Source organism: Idiotropiscis lumnitzeri, chromosome 14, assembly GCF_059441095.1.
Source record: "Idiotropiscis lumnitzeri isolate Australia: NSW breed Sydney's pygmy pipehorse chromosome 14, RoL_Ilum_1.0, whole genome shotgun sequence".
In the NCBI taxonomy this organism is placed as follows: Eukaryota; Metazoa; Chordata; class Actinopteri; order Syngnathiformes; family Syngnathidae; genus Idiotropiscis; species Idiotropiscis lumnitzeri.
Genome location: NC_142404.1, coordinates 16,126,178 through 16,144,990, shown reverse-complemented (window position 1 = coordinate 16,144,990; position 18,813 = coordinate 16,126,178). Strand labels below are relative to the sequence as shown.

General features: G+C 40.2%; 1 protein-coding gene across 2 annotated transcripts in view; it reads right to left on the bottom strand.

The window, feature by feature from the left end:
• LOC148323710 (plakophilin-4-like) overlaps positions 1-17,846 on the bottom strand; it is a 41,047-nt gene extending 23,201 nt beyond the window's left edge. For both annotated transcript variants that reach the window (XM_088315096.1, XM_088315097.1), the window contains exons 1-3: positions 17,694-17,846; positions 13,687-13,820; positions 4,028-4,140 (exon numbers count right to left, since the gene is read on the bottom strand). In XM_088315096.1, the coding sequence (XP_088171222.1) occupies positions 4,028-4,140; positions 13,687-13,820; positions 17,694-17,709 (263 nt within the window). In that variant the 5' untranslated portion in view covers positions 17,710-17,846. The remainder of the gene's footprint in view (positions 1-4,027; positions 4,141-13,686; positions 13,821-17,693) is intronic.
• Positions 17,847-18,813: the final 967 nt, after the last annotated feature.

The window sequence follows — 18,813 nt, the reverse complement described above, 5'->3', positions numbered from 1 at the left end:
TTTCAATGTGCGCCCTAATCCCTGCCGCGGCCCCTCCGAGCGATTGAGTTCCACAGCGGGATGTGCACTCTTAAAACTAATCGCCATTCGCACGCAAATGCCCAAATGACAGACATTTTATTTGGCTCTTAAAAAGGTGTGTAAATCACGATGGGAGTTTGCTTTATTTCGTCGAATGGGAGGGCGGGCTTAGGACGAGACAATCCCCCTGGCGCCCTCTCTTATCAAATGAAATCACTTTCCCGCATTGGAATCAATTAAAATGCCAAAATCAAAAACAGTCGTGAAGAATCCATCCAATCCCTGACTTGATTATTGACTAACTTTGGACACAACTGGCGTAGTATGCATATTAGAAAGGTCATTTATTTAATCACCCATACGTAAAATCTTCCACAAAAATAGATTGGTATTTCTGTTTTTAAATAAATCACTGTCATGCGACAGCACCTCAATTTTTATATCAGAAAATGAATGTGCGCCATCGCCAAAACATTGCTTTTAAGATATTTGACCTTCACAAAAAAAATAAAATAAATAAATACACAGTGTAAAGCGAGGCAAAAGGAGAGTGTGTCCAAAATCTCGACTCGACATCAATTGTGAGAAAAATGAAAGCACAACATTTCAAAAAGATGATTTTTCCAGCAGATATTGAGTGGGGCCATTGGAGTTGGAGTTGAAAATCCAGTGGCGCCTCGCCAAACACCAAACATCCATTATCTCAAATCATCTTGAAATGAATGGAAATGCCATTAATCCTTTGCAGTCTCCGAAATAAAAATAAAAAATTGCAACAATGCATTTATAAATAAAAACACAGCACTCTATTATTTTTCTCTAATAAACAAAACAGTTTGAGGCCCTTTTTTTTTTCTTTTTTTTACTTCAATTCAATGGACCTTGTGCTGCTCTTTCTGTTGTGAGTGCCTCGGCAATTGGGGGACAGTATAATATGAACAGAGACGCACACAAAGTAACACACAACTCAGTAAGCAGCAGTAATAGATGTCATAGCTCACAAAAGATACCTGGGCGCATTGTTTATATTGTCTGTCTACATGTGTTACGCCACCTTTTGCTTGCTATTTGTTAGCCTGTTGATGGTGATTTGCATTTTTTGTTAGCTTTAAGATAAATAAACTTTATCTTGGCAATGCTTTTTTTTTCAATGCAATCCTCCTCATTTTATGTTTTGTTTGAGAGTAAAATATCAGTGGCGTTAAAAAACACTTTAGTGAATTAAAAAACTCCAACAAACAGGGTGGACAATTTGGCGACAGTGCGATCATATTTTTGCCGTGCTGCGTTTTGAAGTGTAACGCGAATTATTTGAAGTTGCTGCAACACCTGCGCCTGTGTGAAAAGCAGCCAAGTCATAAGTCGTGCAGTCTGTTGGCGCTTTTTTGTTGCCTCGCAGGCTCGACGGCAAGAATAAATCATCACGTAAGTGCACATGGCCTAGAAAAGATCCTAATTCCAGTTTCTGTTGAACCCGAGTTTCGATATATATCCCTGATGAATGCAGCTCAATGCTGGACTAAAAATGCCTCAAGTCGCTATTTGTAAGCAATATGCACATAATTCTTAAGCAAAGAGCTCAAATACGTCTGCGGTGACTTGTGTGTTGACTGCTAACAGAGAGATCTGCTTTAACGCTATTTGACACCCATTACCTTTACAAAATGAGAAAGCCATCATGCAAATGGTTTCGATTGTACTGCAAATGCTGGGATGCCTCAGGGCTTGTCACACCAAAGTTAAACTTTGTCCTCATGTTTAACAAATTTAGTTTGGAGTTTGGATTAGTGATTTTTTTTTTGTGTCCCTCCGAACACAAGTGAAATAAGCAGTAAAGTAGGACCTCAGAAGTTTAAAAAAAAAAAATGTTATGTAATGTTGCCAGCCATCCACAAAGTGACCGTTCACGCCAAGCAGACAAAAAGAATTTTATACTACATAAAAGCAAACATTATTTCCCTAACTCTTTTTAAAAGGTCTTAGACCAGGGGTGGGGAAACTTTTTGATTGGCGGGCCACAATGGGTTCTAAAATTTGACAGAGGGGCCGGACCAGGAGCAGATGGATGGAGTGTCTTGGTCACCTCACCTCATCGGAGAAAAAAAATACATTTAATTTTAAATGCAAGTGAACAAAACCATTACAACAAAATATCGGTGTTTGACACACCAGAGTATTTAGAAAATAAAACATTAACAAGGTTTATTTATTAAATTTTTTTCAAGTTCGGCGGGCCGGATTAAAATGTTTAACGTGTCGCATGTGGCCCCCGGGCCGTAGTTTGCCCACACCTGTCTTGGAGCCACGAGTGTCGTAATAATAATTAAAACGATGACGAGCAAACTGAGCATCTAAATTCCCTTTGACAGCTGACCAGTTCCTTCTGCAACAAATCAGTGGAGCAATCCATTTAAAAAAAAAAAAAAAGGTTTTTCTAATTAAAATAGAAATGTGGTGAATGACAATAAAAGAACTTACCTAGAAAATAAGTAGTTACTTCTGTAAACTTTTCTGCTTTGTGAAGCAACGTCAGAGCAGCAACAAAACCATGTTAGCCATGCTAGCTAGCTAGCTATCTCAATCGTAGCAAGTTTTTAAAAAGGATTTCATAATTGTGGACTCTCGTAGTTAGTTGCAAATGTTAATTTTAATTCTAATATAATATTATCTTGTTAGCTACATACGATTGAAGCTGCTTTGAGATTTTAACATTTTAAAACCGCAAAAAAAACCATGCCTATCGGCGGGCACATTTTGGTGCGCTATCATTCGTTTTTGTGTCATTTGTCATTGACGCATGATACATTCCGGGCCACAGCTGTGTTGTTCGCGGACATCTGTACCGCAGTTGTTACACAGAGGTGACAGATCCCCGCAACAAGTTCATTATCAATACTGCCACCACAAGCAAATAACACGGCACGACAATGTGTGTTCGCGCGCAACAACACTGGCTCAGCGTTTTCACCACAAACACCGTTGTATTTAGCTCAAACGTATCACCTCGCAGCCTTCAGCTCAACTAAACAAACAGCAGCTGTGACTGAAGGGCATCAGCCATAAGGATTACAGTAAGCTTTTATGTACTTTGTTGTCAACAAATACAGAACCAGAACCACCTGTAATATGACAAAGACGCAATACAGAGAGTCCATGTGAAAATATTTCTTAATTCCTACCACACGCAAACAGAAACTATCTGATTGATGATTCACTGAAAAAAATATATAGTTTTATGCTAACGCAAAACCATGTCTGATAGAGTCGACATTTTAGGATTAAGGAAAGAACTATGTTGAAGTGAGGCGAGGCACTTCATTTCAGGACAGCCTTGTCTAATAGAAAATAGAAAACCTTATCAGGTGGATTTTCGCTATTCGCGGTAGGCAAGTTATTGAAAAAAAAAATGCTTAAAAATGCGATTTAGGAGGGACAGGAACAGCGAGCCTCGATGGTGGAACGTGTTGCTCCAATTTATTAACGGACTTCGTTAATGAATACTACATAGTACGGTGATGCCAAATTTCTGACTTTCATACTAATTGGAAATATCGCCGCTTAAATATACTGTAAAATGTTCATTCGCCTTTTTTATTTTTAGGTGTCAGACCAGCAGCGGAATAAAGTACGCTACATCTACCACAGCACCCTCATTCGACTTTTAAAATCTTCTCCACATTTTACTGAACTCACTATATAAATGAACACCTCGAAGCAAATGCAATGAACCCATTTTTGCCAAATTGTGCAGAATTATCGCAACAAAAAATGAGTGGTACAATCTTAATTTTCAACAGTGAGGTATCGCTGTATTTTAATTTTTTTTACCCCATCCAATGCACCTCAAAATCATGCCAAAGAGTAAAGTTACAGAAAGGACAACATTCAGGTTGCGGTTATGCCAGAAGGTGTAAACCTCAGAATAGCAGTGAAGGATGAGCGGGAAAAAAAAAAGAAAAAAAAAACGCCATGTGTTTGGTTTGTGTGTGCTAAATCGTTTCATTACCTGCTGCTTCCAGCACCGGGCGATTCTGCCCCGAGTCTGCATCTTTCCAGCTGATTGGCCACAATCTGCCTCTCCACCTCCAGCTCCCGCGTGAGCCGCTCAAACTGGAGCTCCTGCGTGCACACCACAACAAAGAAAGAGGAGGTGTGAAGGTCAGTCATACGTGATTGTCTGAGTAAGCGTTACATGCGTCTATTGACAGATTTGACAAATGAGGAGTCAATAGCCTCGTCTACACACACAAAAAGAAAATTCACACATCAGAGCCATAATAGAAGACACAGTAATTATCTGGCCTTTTCTTTCTGCACAGGCAACAAAAAGCTGACATTACAAGTCACAATACAAATATACTGTTATCTCTAAAGTAACAGTCTGTTCTTAAATAAGGGCGTAAATATCATCTTCAACATTTAAATACATTTTAAAAATGTGAAAAAAAAACTCTCACACGACATAGAAAAAAATAAATAAAAATTCTTTAATTTTTATTGTGGCGAATGACCTGAGAGACACGTTGAGGTCTTATCGGGACTTTTTCTAATTTTCTTTTTGCCCGTTGCAAAACTAGTACAAAAACACGCTGGAGGTTTTCTTTTGCGGGGTTGACTTTTATGATTTTCCAAGCCGATCAGCGACAAAAAAAAAAAAAAAAAAAAAAACTTTTTAACACACACTCCACACATCAAGATAATCTTCCAGGATTATTTCTTTAAAGATTTATGACAACAGGCTTGATCAGGTCTCGTTCTGTTACACAATACAGCCTGAATGGACCATACATATCAAGTTTCAAATCTTTAAAAAAAAAAAAAATCAATAGTCTCCCTCAAACCATTTTCCAAGTGGATCAATGAAAAACACAACACACCCAACAACCTCGGATAATCTGTCCCGATTATCTGCAATCGTCTGATCCAAAGAAATGTTTTAGTTGTGTGTATGAAATCAGCTAAATATAGCTATCAAGCGTATTCCCAAACAATTATTTGCTCCTCACGACCTCATATATGATAAAGAATCACAGCTCCATCGGCGACACGCCGGCCACACCAAGCACCTTTCGCGGATGTGACATTTGGCCTAAATGGCTCTGTTGCTTCGAGAGCCGTGTCGAACCCGGCATTTTGCTAATTGCCTTTTATCGTCATTGTGGCTTTTACTAGCGTCGTTTTCCATCTTCCATGTCACATGTTGACACTCTGCAGTAAAGACCCAGAATACTGACAGCAGTTTTTCTGGCCACCCTCACCAGGGTTCTCTGAACAGATGACCGGATCCTCAGCCCTCTCATGAAAACGCCTTCTCAACAGACCGTTACCATTCTGAGCCCCAATCGGCAGCGCGAACGAACCATGCGTGGTGCAGCTCTTCCGCTGTGAGGAGACTTGGGAAGGTCACTTGATAACGCTTTGGACCGAGCTACTTTTCTGCACTTACTTTGCAGTGTTCTTTGGGGTTGCCCTCCGCAATGAAAAAATAAAAAATAAAAAAAACGGAATGGGCCTACTCCCCCGTCGAACGTCTCTCCAGAGTGCTTATCTCCATCACCTCAGTAGATAAGTGGTGCCTAGGCTGCAGGCTGTGGTTGCTCCACAATCAAAGTTTCCCAGGGGCTTAAAAAAAAAAGGGGGGGGGGTGAACTGCAGTTTAGCATTGCAAAGACGCCGTGGCAAAAGCGATTTTTTTATTTTAATTTCTATACACTTTTATTTGGGCAATGATCCATCCATATAAGAATTTTATTTGGTCTACAAACTATGCTAGGGAGAAGGACTTGTTTTATGTTAACATTTGTAACTACACTTTCTTTAGATTTATGCGTCATTAAATGTGATAAGTTAGCGTAGAAAAAAATGTGAGAATAGGAAAATAACTATTCCAGCAACATGAATGAAAATTAATTATCACTTATAGCGATAGACCGATTATCGTCCGGGCTGATTATCGGGATCGATATTTGCCATTTTGCCGATAATCGGCATCGGCCTTTTTAATCACTTTCAAGGCCGATAAATTAAAAGATGGTTTATTTTTTACTCCTCTCTCTTTCTGCGATGTGCTCGTGGCTCTGCCTGCAGAAGCAGATCGGCCAGCCCACAGCACCATCTGATTGGTTCCTTGTGCAGTGGGTAGCAGCCAATCAGCAGTAAGCTGCCTGTTTGCTTTTTCACCTGGAGTCACACGCACAACAACAGACTTTGCCGAAATTTTTATGAATGTTAGTCTACTACAACTCACAATTAGTAGAAAACTATTTGCCGTAGTAAACTTTAAAGAGATGTTTGCATGCAGTGGAACACTTTTTGTTAGATTTTTAAAATTAAGTTTTCTATTTTCTAAGATCTAAAAAAGCTTTAACATGTCGTAAATGATTAAAGTTGGTTAGTTTTGGATTTTTTATTTTTAAAAATTTTGACACTTTATTTCAACCAATGAATATCGGCCCTGAAAAAATCGGTCTATCACTAATCATGTGTTGCTTTCGAGGGAAAAAACAACTGTATGCGTAATTGCGTGCCCTATGTCATGTTGAGGTTTTTTTTTCCTTTTTTTTTTTTGAATCAAGCTCATTAGCGTCTGCTTAAACTCTTCCCTTGGCTATAAGCTATAACGAATGCAGTTTCGACATGTTCTTAATGAGCTTGTTTGAGCGGTGGGTGATGTGGCAAAAAAAATGAACCTTGGCCAAAGAAAACAGGGACACGAAGAATTTGCAAATTGCAAACTGTAGCACTTAACGCACATTTCCAACTACGGCCAGAGGAGCCATTAAACAAATGGAACGCTTACTTAACAATAGTACAGAAATCCTCGATCGGCATCAGGCTTACATCGGAAGACGATCGCATAGACAAGCCAGCTCGCCTGTACCAACAGGGCCCCCCTACGCCTTTATTTACCACATTTGTCCGTGGTACTAGAGCTGATTCAGATCCTGTAACACCCTTGTGTCCTCAAACAAACAAATGACGACACGGCATCCAAGCCACGCGACGGACACGCTTCATCATCATGGATGCTGACAATACAAGAGAGCTGTGTGAAATGCCTCTAGCGCCTTCTTGTTTCTGCTGATTCAGCACACTCAAAAGGTCTCGGCAACCTTAAATGTCACGTTTAAGGAAAAAAAGCATCCAAATAATTCAATTTTCGTAGTTTTTCTATTGATGTACACTGGCTCATACTGTTAAATTCGAACATAATTGTTTCGTGGGTTTCATTCCATGTTGTCTTTAATTAATTGGTGCAAAGCTGATTTGATCAAAAGTTATGGAAGAGTATGACGAATGTGACAGGATCATAAATGACGACAGAAACAAACATGGGAAATGTGCATGTCGGCATGAATAGGCTGTTGATTGGCCAATTATTATTATTTTTGTATTCTTTCTGTTACGAGCCAAAATATAAATTAAGAGAAGGTCTGCAAGAATTATTCAGATCAATCGAAACAAACAGGCCAGGATAAGCCACAGCATTCAACAAGCAGACTCGCTAAAACTAACACTCGTTGGCTGGCACCCACGTCACTCACCATGCCAGGCCCCGCCTTTTAAATCTACTCAAAGTCACACATAGTTCATTGTGGAACGTGAGGATGGGAGATCCCAAGTAGACAACAATCGAAACTGTATCTCACACGCAAAGAAAGAAATTGCGGTGGCTTATACGGGCTTGAACAATCTTCCCCCGCATTGCAGTGTGGCAGACGCATCCCAACTAGCGATGGACTCCATTTGAGAATGACAGCAGAGGTTAAAGGATTTCTGCAGCACTGAGGGGCAGAAAGCCAGGCGTGATGTATGAGCGAAGAAATCTGGCCCGTGAGACCAAGCCGGAAAAAAACCCCAAAGCATCATTATCAAACTACACCTCACCTAGAAAGGCACCTAAACGACTTTTAACATTATGAAATGAAACAAGCGTGGAAGACATTTAATGTAGTGGTCACGGGGGGCGACAAAGTCGAGAGCTGCAGTCGCAGATAAAAGTGAGCCGGAGGGAGGAAATTGCTTTTGTGTCAATAAATGCATCACAGCTTTTATCATCATGACAACCAAAAAAAAAAAACGAAAAGTGTAATTCATCATTCAAGGCCAGGAGTGGAACAATTAATGACAAGCCACAGTTGTCAACCTGAATCTGTCATCATCATCATCTAACTCAAGGGTGGGCAAACTTTTTGATTGGCGGGCCACAATGGGTTCTAAAATTTGACAGAGGGTCCGGACCAGGAGCAGATGGATGGAGTGTTTTGGTCACCTCACCTCATCGGAGAAAAAAAAAGTGAACAAAAGCATTACAACAACATATATGTCTTTGAAAAATCACCGTATTTCGAAAATAAAATATTAACAAAGTTTATTCATTTAATTTTTTTCAAATTTGGCGGGCCGGATTAAAACATTTCACGGGCTGCATGTGGCCCCCGGGCCGTAGTTTGCCCACGCCTGATCTAAACTCTATTGCCTGTGCAAGTGGTTTTAAGTACGGCATTCCCCCGCTATTATACTGCACAAAGTACATGGAGCCCAAGCCGAGTCCCAAATAGCGAAAATCTATAAGTAACAGACACACACTCCCCCAAAAGTTTGTGATTGCCTATAGATTCCTAAAACTCTGTGCCAGGCATATAGTCTTCATCCTCTGCCAAGAAAAACGAATATTACTGAGATTTACTGAGGGGCTAATAGACTATATGTCAGTATTATACTGCCCACTGGTGGCCACAACAAGAGCAGCACAATGTGCATTGAATTAAAGCAAAAAAGAAATAAAAGGTCAAATGTTTGATGCTTGCTGAACCCAATGATGAATGACTAGAACCCGGTTCCAACAGCAAAGATCGAGCAAAACACACATAGAACGAATCCTTCATTCTTGGTAAATTCACGTGTCACATGACAGACTGACAGACACACCCCCTGAAGATATGGGTCAAATTCTAAATTGTATATCTCTTGGGGCAGTTCACAGCAGCTGTTGCACTTCTGGGAGAAAAAAAAAACATGTTGACAAGTGAACTAGCAGAAGTGCAAAAGTTGATGCACTCCCACTCACCTACTTACCAAATGTCTTTCTAGACCTGCCTCATTTGCATTCACGCTGCTGTGCACATAATTGCACGTAAAAGCACAATGTGAGCACCGTTTTTGAGGGGACACTGATGCCGAGATCCATTTAAAATGTTTTCGCAGCAAATTTGAACAGAATTGCTTATTTACATTAAGGTTTCATGTGCTGTTTTTAACAATGACATAAAGTCAACCCTGTCTTGCACCTGAATGCCTAAAAAGCACATTGTCGCATTTGCCCATGCAGTTTAATTTAAAATAGCCTTGGAGAACGCCTAAGATCCTGTTTTTATGCCCAAGTCTAGTGAGCACATGGGTGGATTTTTTTTTATTTGATTTATTTTGGTGTTTTTTCCGAGACACGTGGCAGTGTAAATGGGCGTTTGCGCCTTTGTGGGAGTGAGCACGCCCGACTTGTCCTGGCGCATCGAAGCAGCACTACGTATCCCCTTTAAATTCAGCGCAGGAGAGGTGCGCGGCCTACATGGCAGAAGCTGTGCAGGAGATCGGCGCACGCAAAGTACAAAGTACATTTTTGAGGAACTACAAGAAGATGATGTAAAGTACGCCGCTGGGAAGTGGGCACTTGGATACCGACTTCCACACCCAATCCTGTACACTTTATGAAAAATGATTATTCTCAGTATGCGGGAATTAAATATGTATCAATCAAAAGTAAATGCAACTACATTAACTTATTAAGTATTTAGGAATAAATCCATTGTTGTTTATGGAAATTTCTAATTGTTCTGTTTATAAAAATAACCTAATTGCGATTTTCCTCTTCAATATTGCGATTTAATAAGCCATTTAAGGTCGTCTTCCCATGATTTTTTTTTTAACTTTCACAAGCACTACATTTATCTGTATTACAATAAACCATATCTGATTCACTAAATATTTTGGTCTTATAGGTTAAACTTACACTTATAAATAAAAGTGAATGAACCATGACTGACCATAAGCACTGAACATATAAACAATTTTATGTAAATAAAATCATTAAATATACTGTTGATGTATATAAAAAAATAAAAATTGCAGTGTGCTACGTTGCAATGTTGATTTGAATCAATCAATTAATCGGCCTTGGTAAAAATCCACAATAAAGTTGCAAATCCACCAAATAACGACGACAAAAAAGATGAACCGTGAGGGAACATTTGACTGTGTTTGTACATAGTCCTCCACTCCATACACGTGATGTAATACTTCCTACCGGAGGCTGTGATCAGGGAGATAATTCGAATGATAACGATGACACTGACGTTCATGAGAATTAACAGTTAGGTGTTGGGGGGATTTTGTGTCGCGCCAGACCCGACGCGACGCGACGCTCCTCCGGCATCTTGTCACAGATTGTCTCCTCTTTCCTTATTTTCAGCTTTCCTCTTCATTGACAGCTGCCTGCCACAATACATTTAAGAGGTGACAGCCTATCTAACGCCGCCATTCTCCATCAAGACCCCCGCTCTCTCCTTTTTGTCCTTCCCTCCCATTGTCCCTGCATCCACATCTAAGTGTTTTGTCTTTTCCAGCGCACACCAGAGCACTCTCCTTCACCTGCATCCCGCGCTCGTCCTCCCTGGCATGGTAATTGCCTCGAGCCGGGGCTTCCATTTTCATGTCCATAATCGAGGCCACGATGCTTATGGGTCTAGATTTCCCGTCGCCTTTGTCGCGGCGGCGGCAGCACCAGGGAGAGGGAGGCAGATAAGAAGCGGAGGAGTGGAGAAAAATGGGCAGTCGATTGTAATTAGGGGGCTTGCTCACTTACGCGTACCAAGGTAGGAGATTATTGCCCACAGAGAGAAAATATCTTCTGTGGCGCACTTTGGGCAGGAAATTGTGGAATGTCCAAATGACTTTCGATGTCCGACTGTAGATAGAGATGTGTACATGCAGCACTGGAAAACGGCCAGTAGACTCTTAACTGTCCATTGACGAATGTGCTCGTCACATTTTTCAGTGGGAAAGCGAGTAACCGAAAAAATATGACAAGGGTTGATGGAGTCGAGCTATGCAGTGTGGCACATTTATGAGATGTACGTCAGGAAATTATTGTTTTTTTTGGGCCATCAAACGCACTTTCTTAGCCTCAGTCATGATGGTTTTAGTTTGATGTCTCATAAAAGTGAAAAAAATTGCCAGAGTCACAGTTTCAAAAATGCCAGTGTTTTTGGTGAAACCAACCCATGATCTTTTTTTTTTTAAATTTTTTTTTTTAAAATTTTTTTTTATTTTATATCTAAACCTTCTTTTGGTCGCTATTTTTATGAAAAAGGCCGGAGGGTGGGGGACTGACCGGCAAAAAAGGGTCAAGCTAGTTTGTAACAGTACAAACTGGAGAATTCAGAAAATCAACAACCTTGTCATGAAAGTCAAAATTGTCATAAAATAACAATTGCCGTATAACAGAAAATATTAGCAACATCCGCCGCAGCAGTGACATTATTAAAATTGTTAGCCTAATAACATAATCACCCAAGTCATTATAAACTAATCAATGAAAATGTCACAATGTCAATGAAAAAGAACAAAAAACAATCTGCTTGCTAAAAAAAATTAATAAAAAAATCTAGACAAAGCATGCACTCCTCTTTGGAAGGAGCAATGAATGAAAGCAAGACGTTAACAATTAACTGAAAAGCCAACACGATTGCTCTTAAGGAATTCCACACTCCTTTTTCACTTTGAACTTTACGCTTTAACCTTTTGACCTTTTTATTGAGCACAAATTGAGCACCGAGACACCAGAAACTATCGTTTCTTGAATAAATAATTCAAGACTTGGTCCAAATAAATGTGGTGAAGCTATCAGACACGTTAACTGAAAACTTTTTCCACTCAAGACCACATTAGAAAAAAATAAATCCTCCGTAGGAAATGACTCAAATACATTTTGGCATTCTGTCAATATTATCTGCTCGCAAAACAGGCATGAATCAAAAAGCCTTTTGCCAAGAAAATTTGCGCCTTGAATGTCAATTAAATAGCATTTTACCCAATTTATATAAAGTAAAATTTGGGAATGAGTAGAAATGAACCAGCAGGAAGAACGCTATAAAAAGTTAGCGTCCGCTGCCCTTGTTTGGGCATGTGGGCAAAGTCTGCCTGCTGCAGTCATGAGTGGGAGAAACTTACAATTCCACACTGAAACATCGTGAAAAAAGTCAAGCAGAACTGCAGGAAATTAACAAATCCATGGCGAGAAACCAGCCAATGAGGCGCGAGAAAACAACGGCAAAAAGACTTACCAATCCCTCAGACACCCTTAGCCCTTCACCAAAACTACATCCAAGTGGGGGAGCATGCTTACGCCGACAGCGGGATTCCTCGAAAATCTCAACAATCAAAGGAAAACCTCCAGCGAAAGCAAAGAGGGGGGAAAAATACACCCACTAGCCCCGTATCTCATTTCCTCTCTTTCACTCTCACCCACCCTCTCATGTGCTTTTCCAACTCACGATTGTTTTACAGGAGGAATCCCCTCCGAGGCAGGTCAATGGAAAGCACAAAACTCTGGCAGGCTGGCCACTCTTCCTGTTCGGCTGCGCGGAGATCTGCTCCAACCGGACAAGCCACAAGCGAAGCTGCTCTGGGGAAGGAAGTGACATCGGCAGGTGCTGCCTCCTTCCTTTCCTTACTGGGGCAAACAAAGCCCACTTTCTTCCAGGAAGATCCAATCTTTCGTCGGTGCGGTCGTTGTTAATAAACAGCGCACAAGTGTTACAGACCATGTTGGATTCCCAGAATTGACACAATCCAGAACAAACACTGGATAACCAATTGAGAATGTAGTATTGCATGTATTTTCTGCCGCAACAACTATTTATTTATTTTATTTTTGTAACATGAAAAGGCTTTGTTGAATGATTGCATGAATGCAGGAATTTAGGACATACTTACGTTCCTGTACGCTTCCTATATAACGCAAAAGTTTCCTGCAGTTGAAGCTTATCACTAATCTAACCTAGCAACCATACAATATTTTTTAAAGCACATTTTACTCGAAAAAGACTGTATTTGGTGCCAATAAATAGAGCAAAATGTGAGAGTAAAAGTGTGAAATTTTCAGGGCAAATCTTACGCTGAATATTTTATTTTATTTTATTAGGACAATTTTAGTCATTTTTGGAGTCAAATATACACTACAAAATATTCTGTGTAGTTCCAATTTTACAACACTAACGTATTTTTGACGCTGATTCAGATATTTGGCAGAATAAAATTCCCATGACTGATTTATACGCCAATTAATTAAAAAATTAAACAATTAAATTAATTAAATTACTTAAATAAATTAAATTGATTAAATTAATTAAATAAAAAATCATGTCAGGAATAAAATAACCTGTGATTCCTTAATATGTAAAACTAAAGATGTGAATTACAGTAGTATTTGATGAACTTGACGATAGTTTGATAAAACTTGTAAATCATAGACTAAAACAATCACATTTTTGTGGCTGTGCCTTGAGATTTTTTTTTATATGGTAAACTGTATGCCTCGGCTCAACAAACATTGGGAAACACTGTAAATAGTGTACAATGAGTGGCACGAGCAATATGGCACACTACCTGTTCTTTGACAGACGCCAGGATATTGTTGGCCGTGTTGATCGGCTCCGTGCTGCGGCCAGTCGAACGGCTGCGGGAGGTCAGCAGAAGCCCCTCCTCCATCACTGGGCTCTGCTCGGGGACTGGCATTCCTCCTGGAACACACATGAAAATAAATGAAAAAAAATAAATCGCATGATCACCAGCCACATCGATCGCAAAGCTAGTGGATACATCAGCCTCTCCTTGATTCTCATTGACCGAAGAGTAAGTAGCCATCAACCGTCACGCGCCACCACGAACAGCGAGGCACAAATACGCACCCACAAGCAGACACAAACACACCATATGGCCAGAAGACTGTCAGGGTTTAAGGCGCTGACTGTGCAAATCAAAGCCATATGGCTTTCATACGACAATACACAATAATTTCCCTCATTAAAATGAACTACAATTCCATTAATCCGCCCCCCAAAAAATGATCAAGTTAAACTCTTAAATTGGGGCACTTGTAAGTTAAGGTTGCAGTGTATATTTAAAAAAAAAAAGATGGAAAAATATGAAGAAGGAAATAAAAATGGAAAGCACCTGCAAATGCAAATTGGCCTGCAGTTCACGGATAAAATGAGCAAGTGGAATAAATAAGGCGCTGAGCCGATGCATATTTAGGATTTGTCAGAGTTACGCACCTGTGACGACGCGTCGGCAGACAAAAGTGTGTTTCTTTGGCGGGGGGGACATCGATTGTACAAGTTTCACTGCCTGAGAGATGCACTGCAGCTGTCATCTCGAAAGATTTAGAGACAAAAATCCGAGCTTGTGAGAGCGTGGGCTACATGATTTACAACACTAAAGCAGACAGGGTGCCAATTTAGGAGGAGCTTGTCAACATCTTCATGTATAAATACATATTGTGTAGCGCACATATAAAACATCCACGCACTGCTAATAAATGTCAGGTTTGGTGGTGTAAAAAGGAAATCCAGACAAATACATTTTACCCCCCCCCCAAAAAACACATGCACAATTCAATTTAAATGCAAACTGTTAAATCAGGGTGAAACGTTTTTTTTTTGTTTGTTTTTTTTAAAACAGACAAATCATTTAGTCCATTGACAAAATCAGTCAGGGTAGCTTTGATATCAACCATTGTATTAAAAACGTACTGTTCATTATTAGGCGCAAACATGGTAAAACATACGCTAGCTTAAAACATACGATAGCATGCATGCTAACGTATGTTTTTAAAAAAGGTAGCGGGAGCAAAACTGATTTCGGGTGAACTTTATTGAAGTGCTTAACACATCAGTCAGTCTCGTTGTCATGCAGCTCCTCAAATGAAGCTCGCTTTTGCGAAAGTTCGAACCTCAGTGTAAGCAGACACGTTAGCTAAAGCATCCACATTCCATTCACGTTTTACGCTAATGCCTGACATTTGTATTTTGGTCTGTTTTACGGCAACTTCTCCTTGGTCCTCGCCCCCTCTTCTTCTTCTCAGAGAATCGGTTAGGTCAGGCGTGGGCAAACTACGGCCCGGGGGCCATATCTGGCCCGTTAAACGTTTTAATCCGGCCCACTGATCTTGAAAAAAATTCAATGAATAAACCTTGTTCATGTTTTATTTTCTAAATACTGTGGTTTTTCAAAGACATAAAAATGTTGTGTTGCTTTTGTTCACTTTCATTTAAAATTAAATATATTTTTTTTTCTCCGATGAGGTGAGGTAACCAAAACACTCCATCCATCTGCTCCTGGTCCGGCCCCTCTGTCAAACATTAGAACCCATTGTGGCCCACCAATCAAAAAGTTTGCCCACCCTTGGGTTAGGTCGTGTTAAGTATACAAAAATATCAGACAAAATAGCAAAGCTGCCCGTCGTAATCGTAGCCCATTTAGTAGTCTTGTTGTGTCGCTGACGTATTGTGATTGCTTGTCGGGGAGCAGACAGCCAGATATTCCAAAGAATGACTAAGTGAGTCCATTCGGGTGCAGACAGCTCTTACTTTAAAGGCTTAAGGGGTCATCTCCTCTCCATGTATGTGCGCCTGCCAACTTTAAACAAGCCAGCGCTTACACCAAACACAGATGAGATCATTCAACTCGGGCTGACAGCCACTTTGCCAGACGCTCGGCTTGTTTACAGTGAAGACATGACACGTTTTGTTTATAGCGAGAGTTAGAGGAGGACTTGGTATGAAATACATTTGGAGGTACCGCGGCTATTTCGATGGTATACTGGGAGTGTGTCAACAAGGCAGCATTTCGAGTCGTCTGACCCGATTTGAGTCACGTGCCAGGACTGTTGTTCAAGGACAGACACGAGCACCGAGTATTCACAACCGAGGCGGCCTCCCAAAAATTCCTTTCCTGCTCATTCATAGTATTGCAACACGCCTCCCTACAATTTCCCTCCCTGCCTCCCTTCTCACTAGAGCTGCAGCTCTCGAAAACCATGACATGGCCCTTCATTCTCAGAACGCAGCGAGGAAATTTCAATTTGACTGCCGCCTCCTCCGACACACGGTGAAGAAAAACACACAGTGGGAAATGGAAGACAGAAAGGTTGTCACCGCAGCTGGAAGAAAAAGTTCCGTCATTAAAACCTGTCACGGTCGACTCGGCCTATATGTTAGTTAGAATTCCTTTAAAATCATTTACATTTATTAAAATATGTTTCATTTTATTGAAACACTTTTTTTTTACACCAATACTAGGGCTGGAGCGATATTTTTTTAGACTGATGCCGATTTCAATATTTGGCAATTTTGTTTTAGAATTGATTACTCAGATGAAGTTAAAAAATGTAGATTTATGACTAAAATAATATTTTATGACCCCTCATCTTTAGTACATTATCCTCCAGTACATGTTTGACTTCACAAGAAAGAGGAATTTTTAGGCACATAAACATGAATTGATTAATTCCGATTTAAGCCAAAGATGCAAGGCAAAAAATAAGCAACACGTTACCGGCAAAACATTCTTCTAATCCTTGATGTTCTTTGTCATGAAGTGATGACTTCAAAATCCAAACCAGGGACGCCCTCTGACATGTCAAAACATGTCGCCTTTGAGAGTTGTGTTGAAAATATTGCCATGTGCTTTGAGAGACTTCCATTTTCAACACTAAGAATAGTGGTCAACAGCAAATTTTGTCCCAAAACATACTTTTGACGCTTTAATGAATAAATATTCCTATATTAAATATTATAGTATTGCCATTATATTATTATATAATTATTATTATGTAATTATTATTACGTAATTATTATTATTATTATTATTAAAATCAGATGTGTTAGAGAGAAAAACAAGGACAGTTTCGGAAAGCAATGCAAAAAATTTTACTTGCATCAGTAAAAATCAGTTGACCAGCGTACACTAAGCATGAATATAAAACTCGTCAATAAAAATTGACCAACAGACATTGCGTCTTAATGGGCGCACGAGAGGATCGAGAAGGAAGTAATTCACACAGTAAAACTTTCCGTCACACACGCATATCTTTACTTCCTGGCCACATCTACCGAACAACATTTGCAGTTTCATGAGAAAGTGAGATTATAATCACCATTTAATCGGCAAAACTCCGGCCTAATATCAGCCGATATAATAGGCTTGACGATTAATCAGCCCTACAAAATACTGAACACAATATAGCCGCCGTGTAGATGCATGCACGTTTGATATCCACGAGACTGCGTGTGAGTTATTGAGTGTGAGTGTGAGCTGTGGCTGACAGCAGCTCCTGTGCTTGCTGTGCACTTCACGGACATCAAGTGAACCACTACACCAATGGTGACTTTTATACAGAGCGCTAGAAGAAATTGGGCGTCTACTGATGGCTAACACAGACACTTTACACTCTCCGAGCTTTCACGTGAACCAAAACAAGCCAGAAGACAAAAACGCACATTCTTCCTTTTCTGAATGAATGATAACTTTTGTGTGGATATAATCTGTCAACTCTTAGTAGTCCAAACACGCCCGTAGAAAAGTGGTGAAAAAGGCGTGAGTTCTGATCCTACCTTTGAAATTCCCCATGATAGATGATCCAGACTCCACATAACATTGCAAGGTTAGCCGCCCAAAACCGCCTTGAGAACCTCAACTGACAATGCCGCTGTCAAGCTGCGGCCGTCCCGTAGCTACACAACCGACTGGCTCGTCAACATTTCTGTTTCTCTTCAAATGTGACGGAACCAAACAACCCCTATCGACCTGCCCGCCGAGAAGCAGCCGTTGCGTTGTCGAGCCCGCTTGCAGTTTGAGGAGCTAAACAAAGACGTAGGTGAGAGAGGCGGAGTAAGAAACCCAGGCTGTGATTTTTTTTTTTTTTCACGGGCTATAATTAGGTTAATACCTTAGGACTGCATAAATTCCCAAAAGAGTAGAAGACGACCTCGTTTGGGACTAAACAAAGAGACAAACTAGCGTCCGATTATAGACAAGCGGGGACGTTTGAAAGCCCCTGAGGCCGTACAACTCGGCTAATTGCACGATTCAAACTTTTTAAACACAAAATTTGACGTCTCGCAAGACCTAAACTAAAAGCACCAAAAAGAAATTCTGAGTGTGTGATTTTTTTGTGTCTTCTTAATAAACTTGACAAGTATTAAAGTAGGTTAGGCTAACTTGTTTTTTTCATACTTTTGGCAAGTAAAGATCTCAAAATGCAAGAGAGTATATTTATTTATTTGATTTATTTATTTATATTCATTGATGTGGACGTTTAAAATTTGTCAACCGGAATCAATTGGCCACAGATCTATTAATCGTCAAGTTTGCGTGTTAGCTTGCCACATTAGCTAGCTAGTTTGGCCACAAGTCGTTCGCGTCACCTCTGAGCAAATAAGGGCACGTCATTGGCAAATTGCATCGTGTCGAGTCATCTAACATTGTCGCGATTGTTGCTCCGTGCAAAGTCACTCTGGAATTGTGTAAATGTTGAAATAAACGTCGGCTTTTCATAACGTCGCTGAGTGCAATTATTTTTATGGCCACTAGATGGCGGAATTACACTGTCATTTCTTAAAACGCGGCATGTTTAGTGAAGGCCAGGACAGTTTTTCGTGCAGCAGATGTGGAGGCAAGGCAGTCTGCTTTATTTATAAGGCGAATTTTATACGCAAGCTAACTCAATGCGCT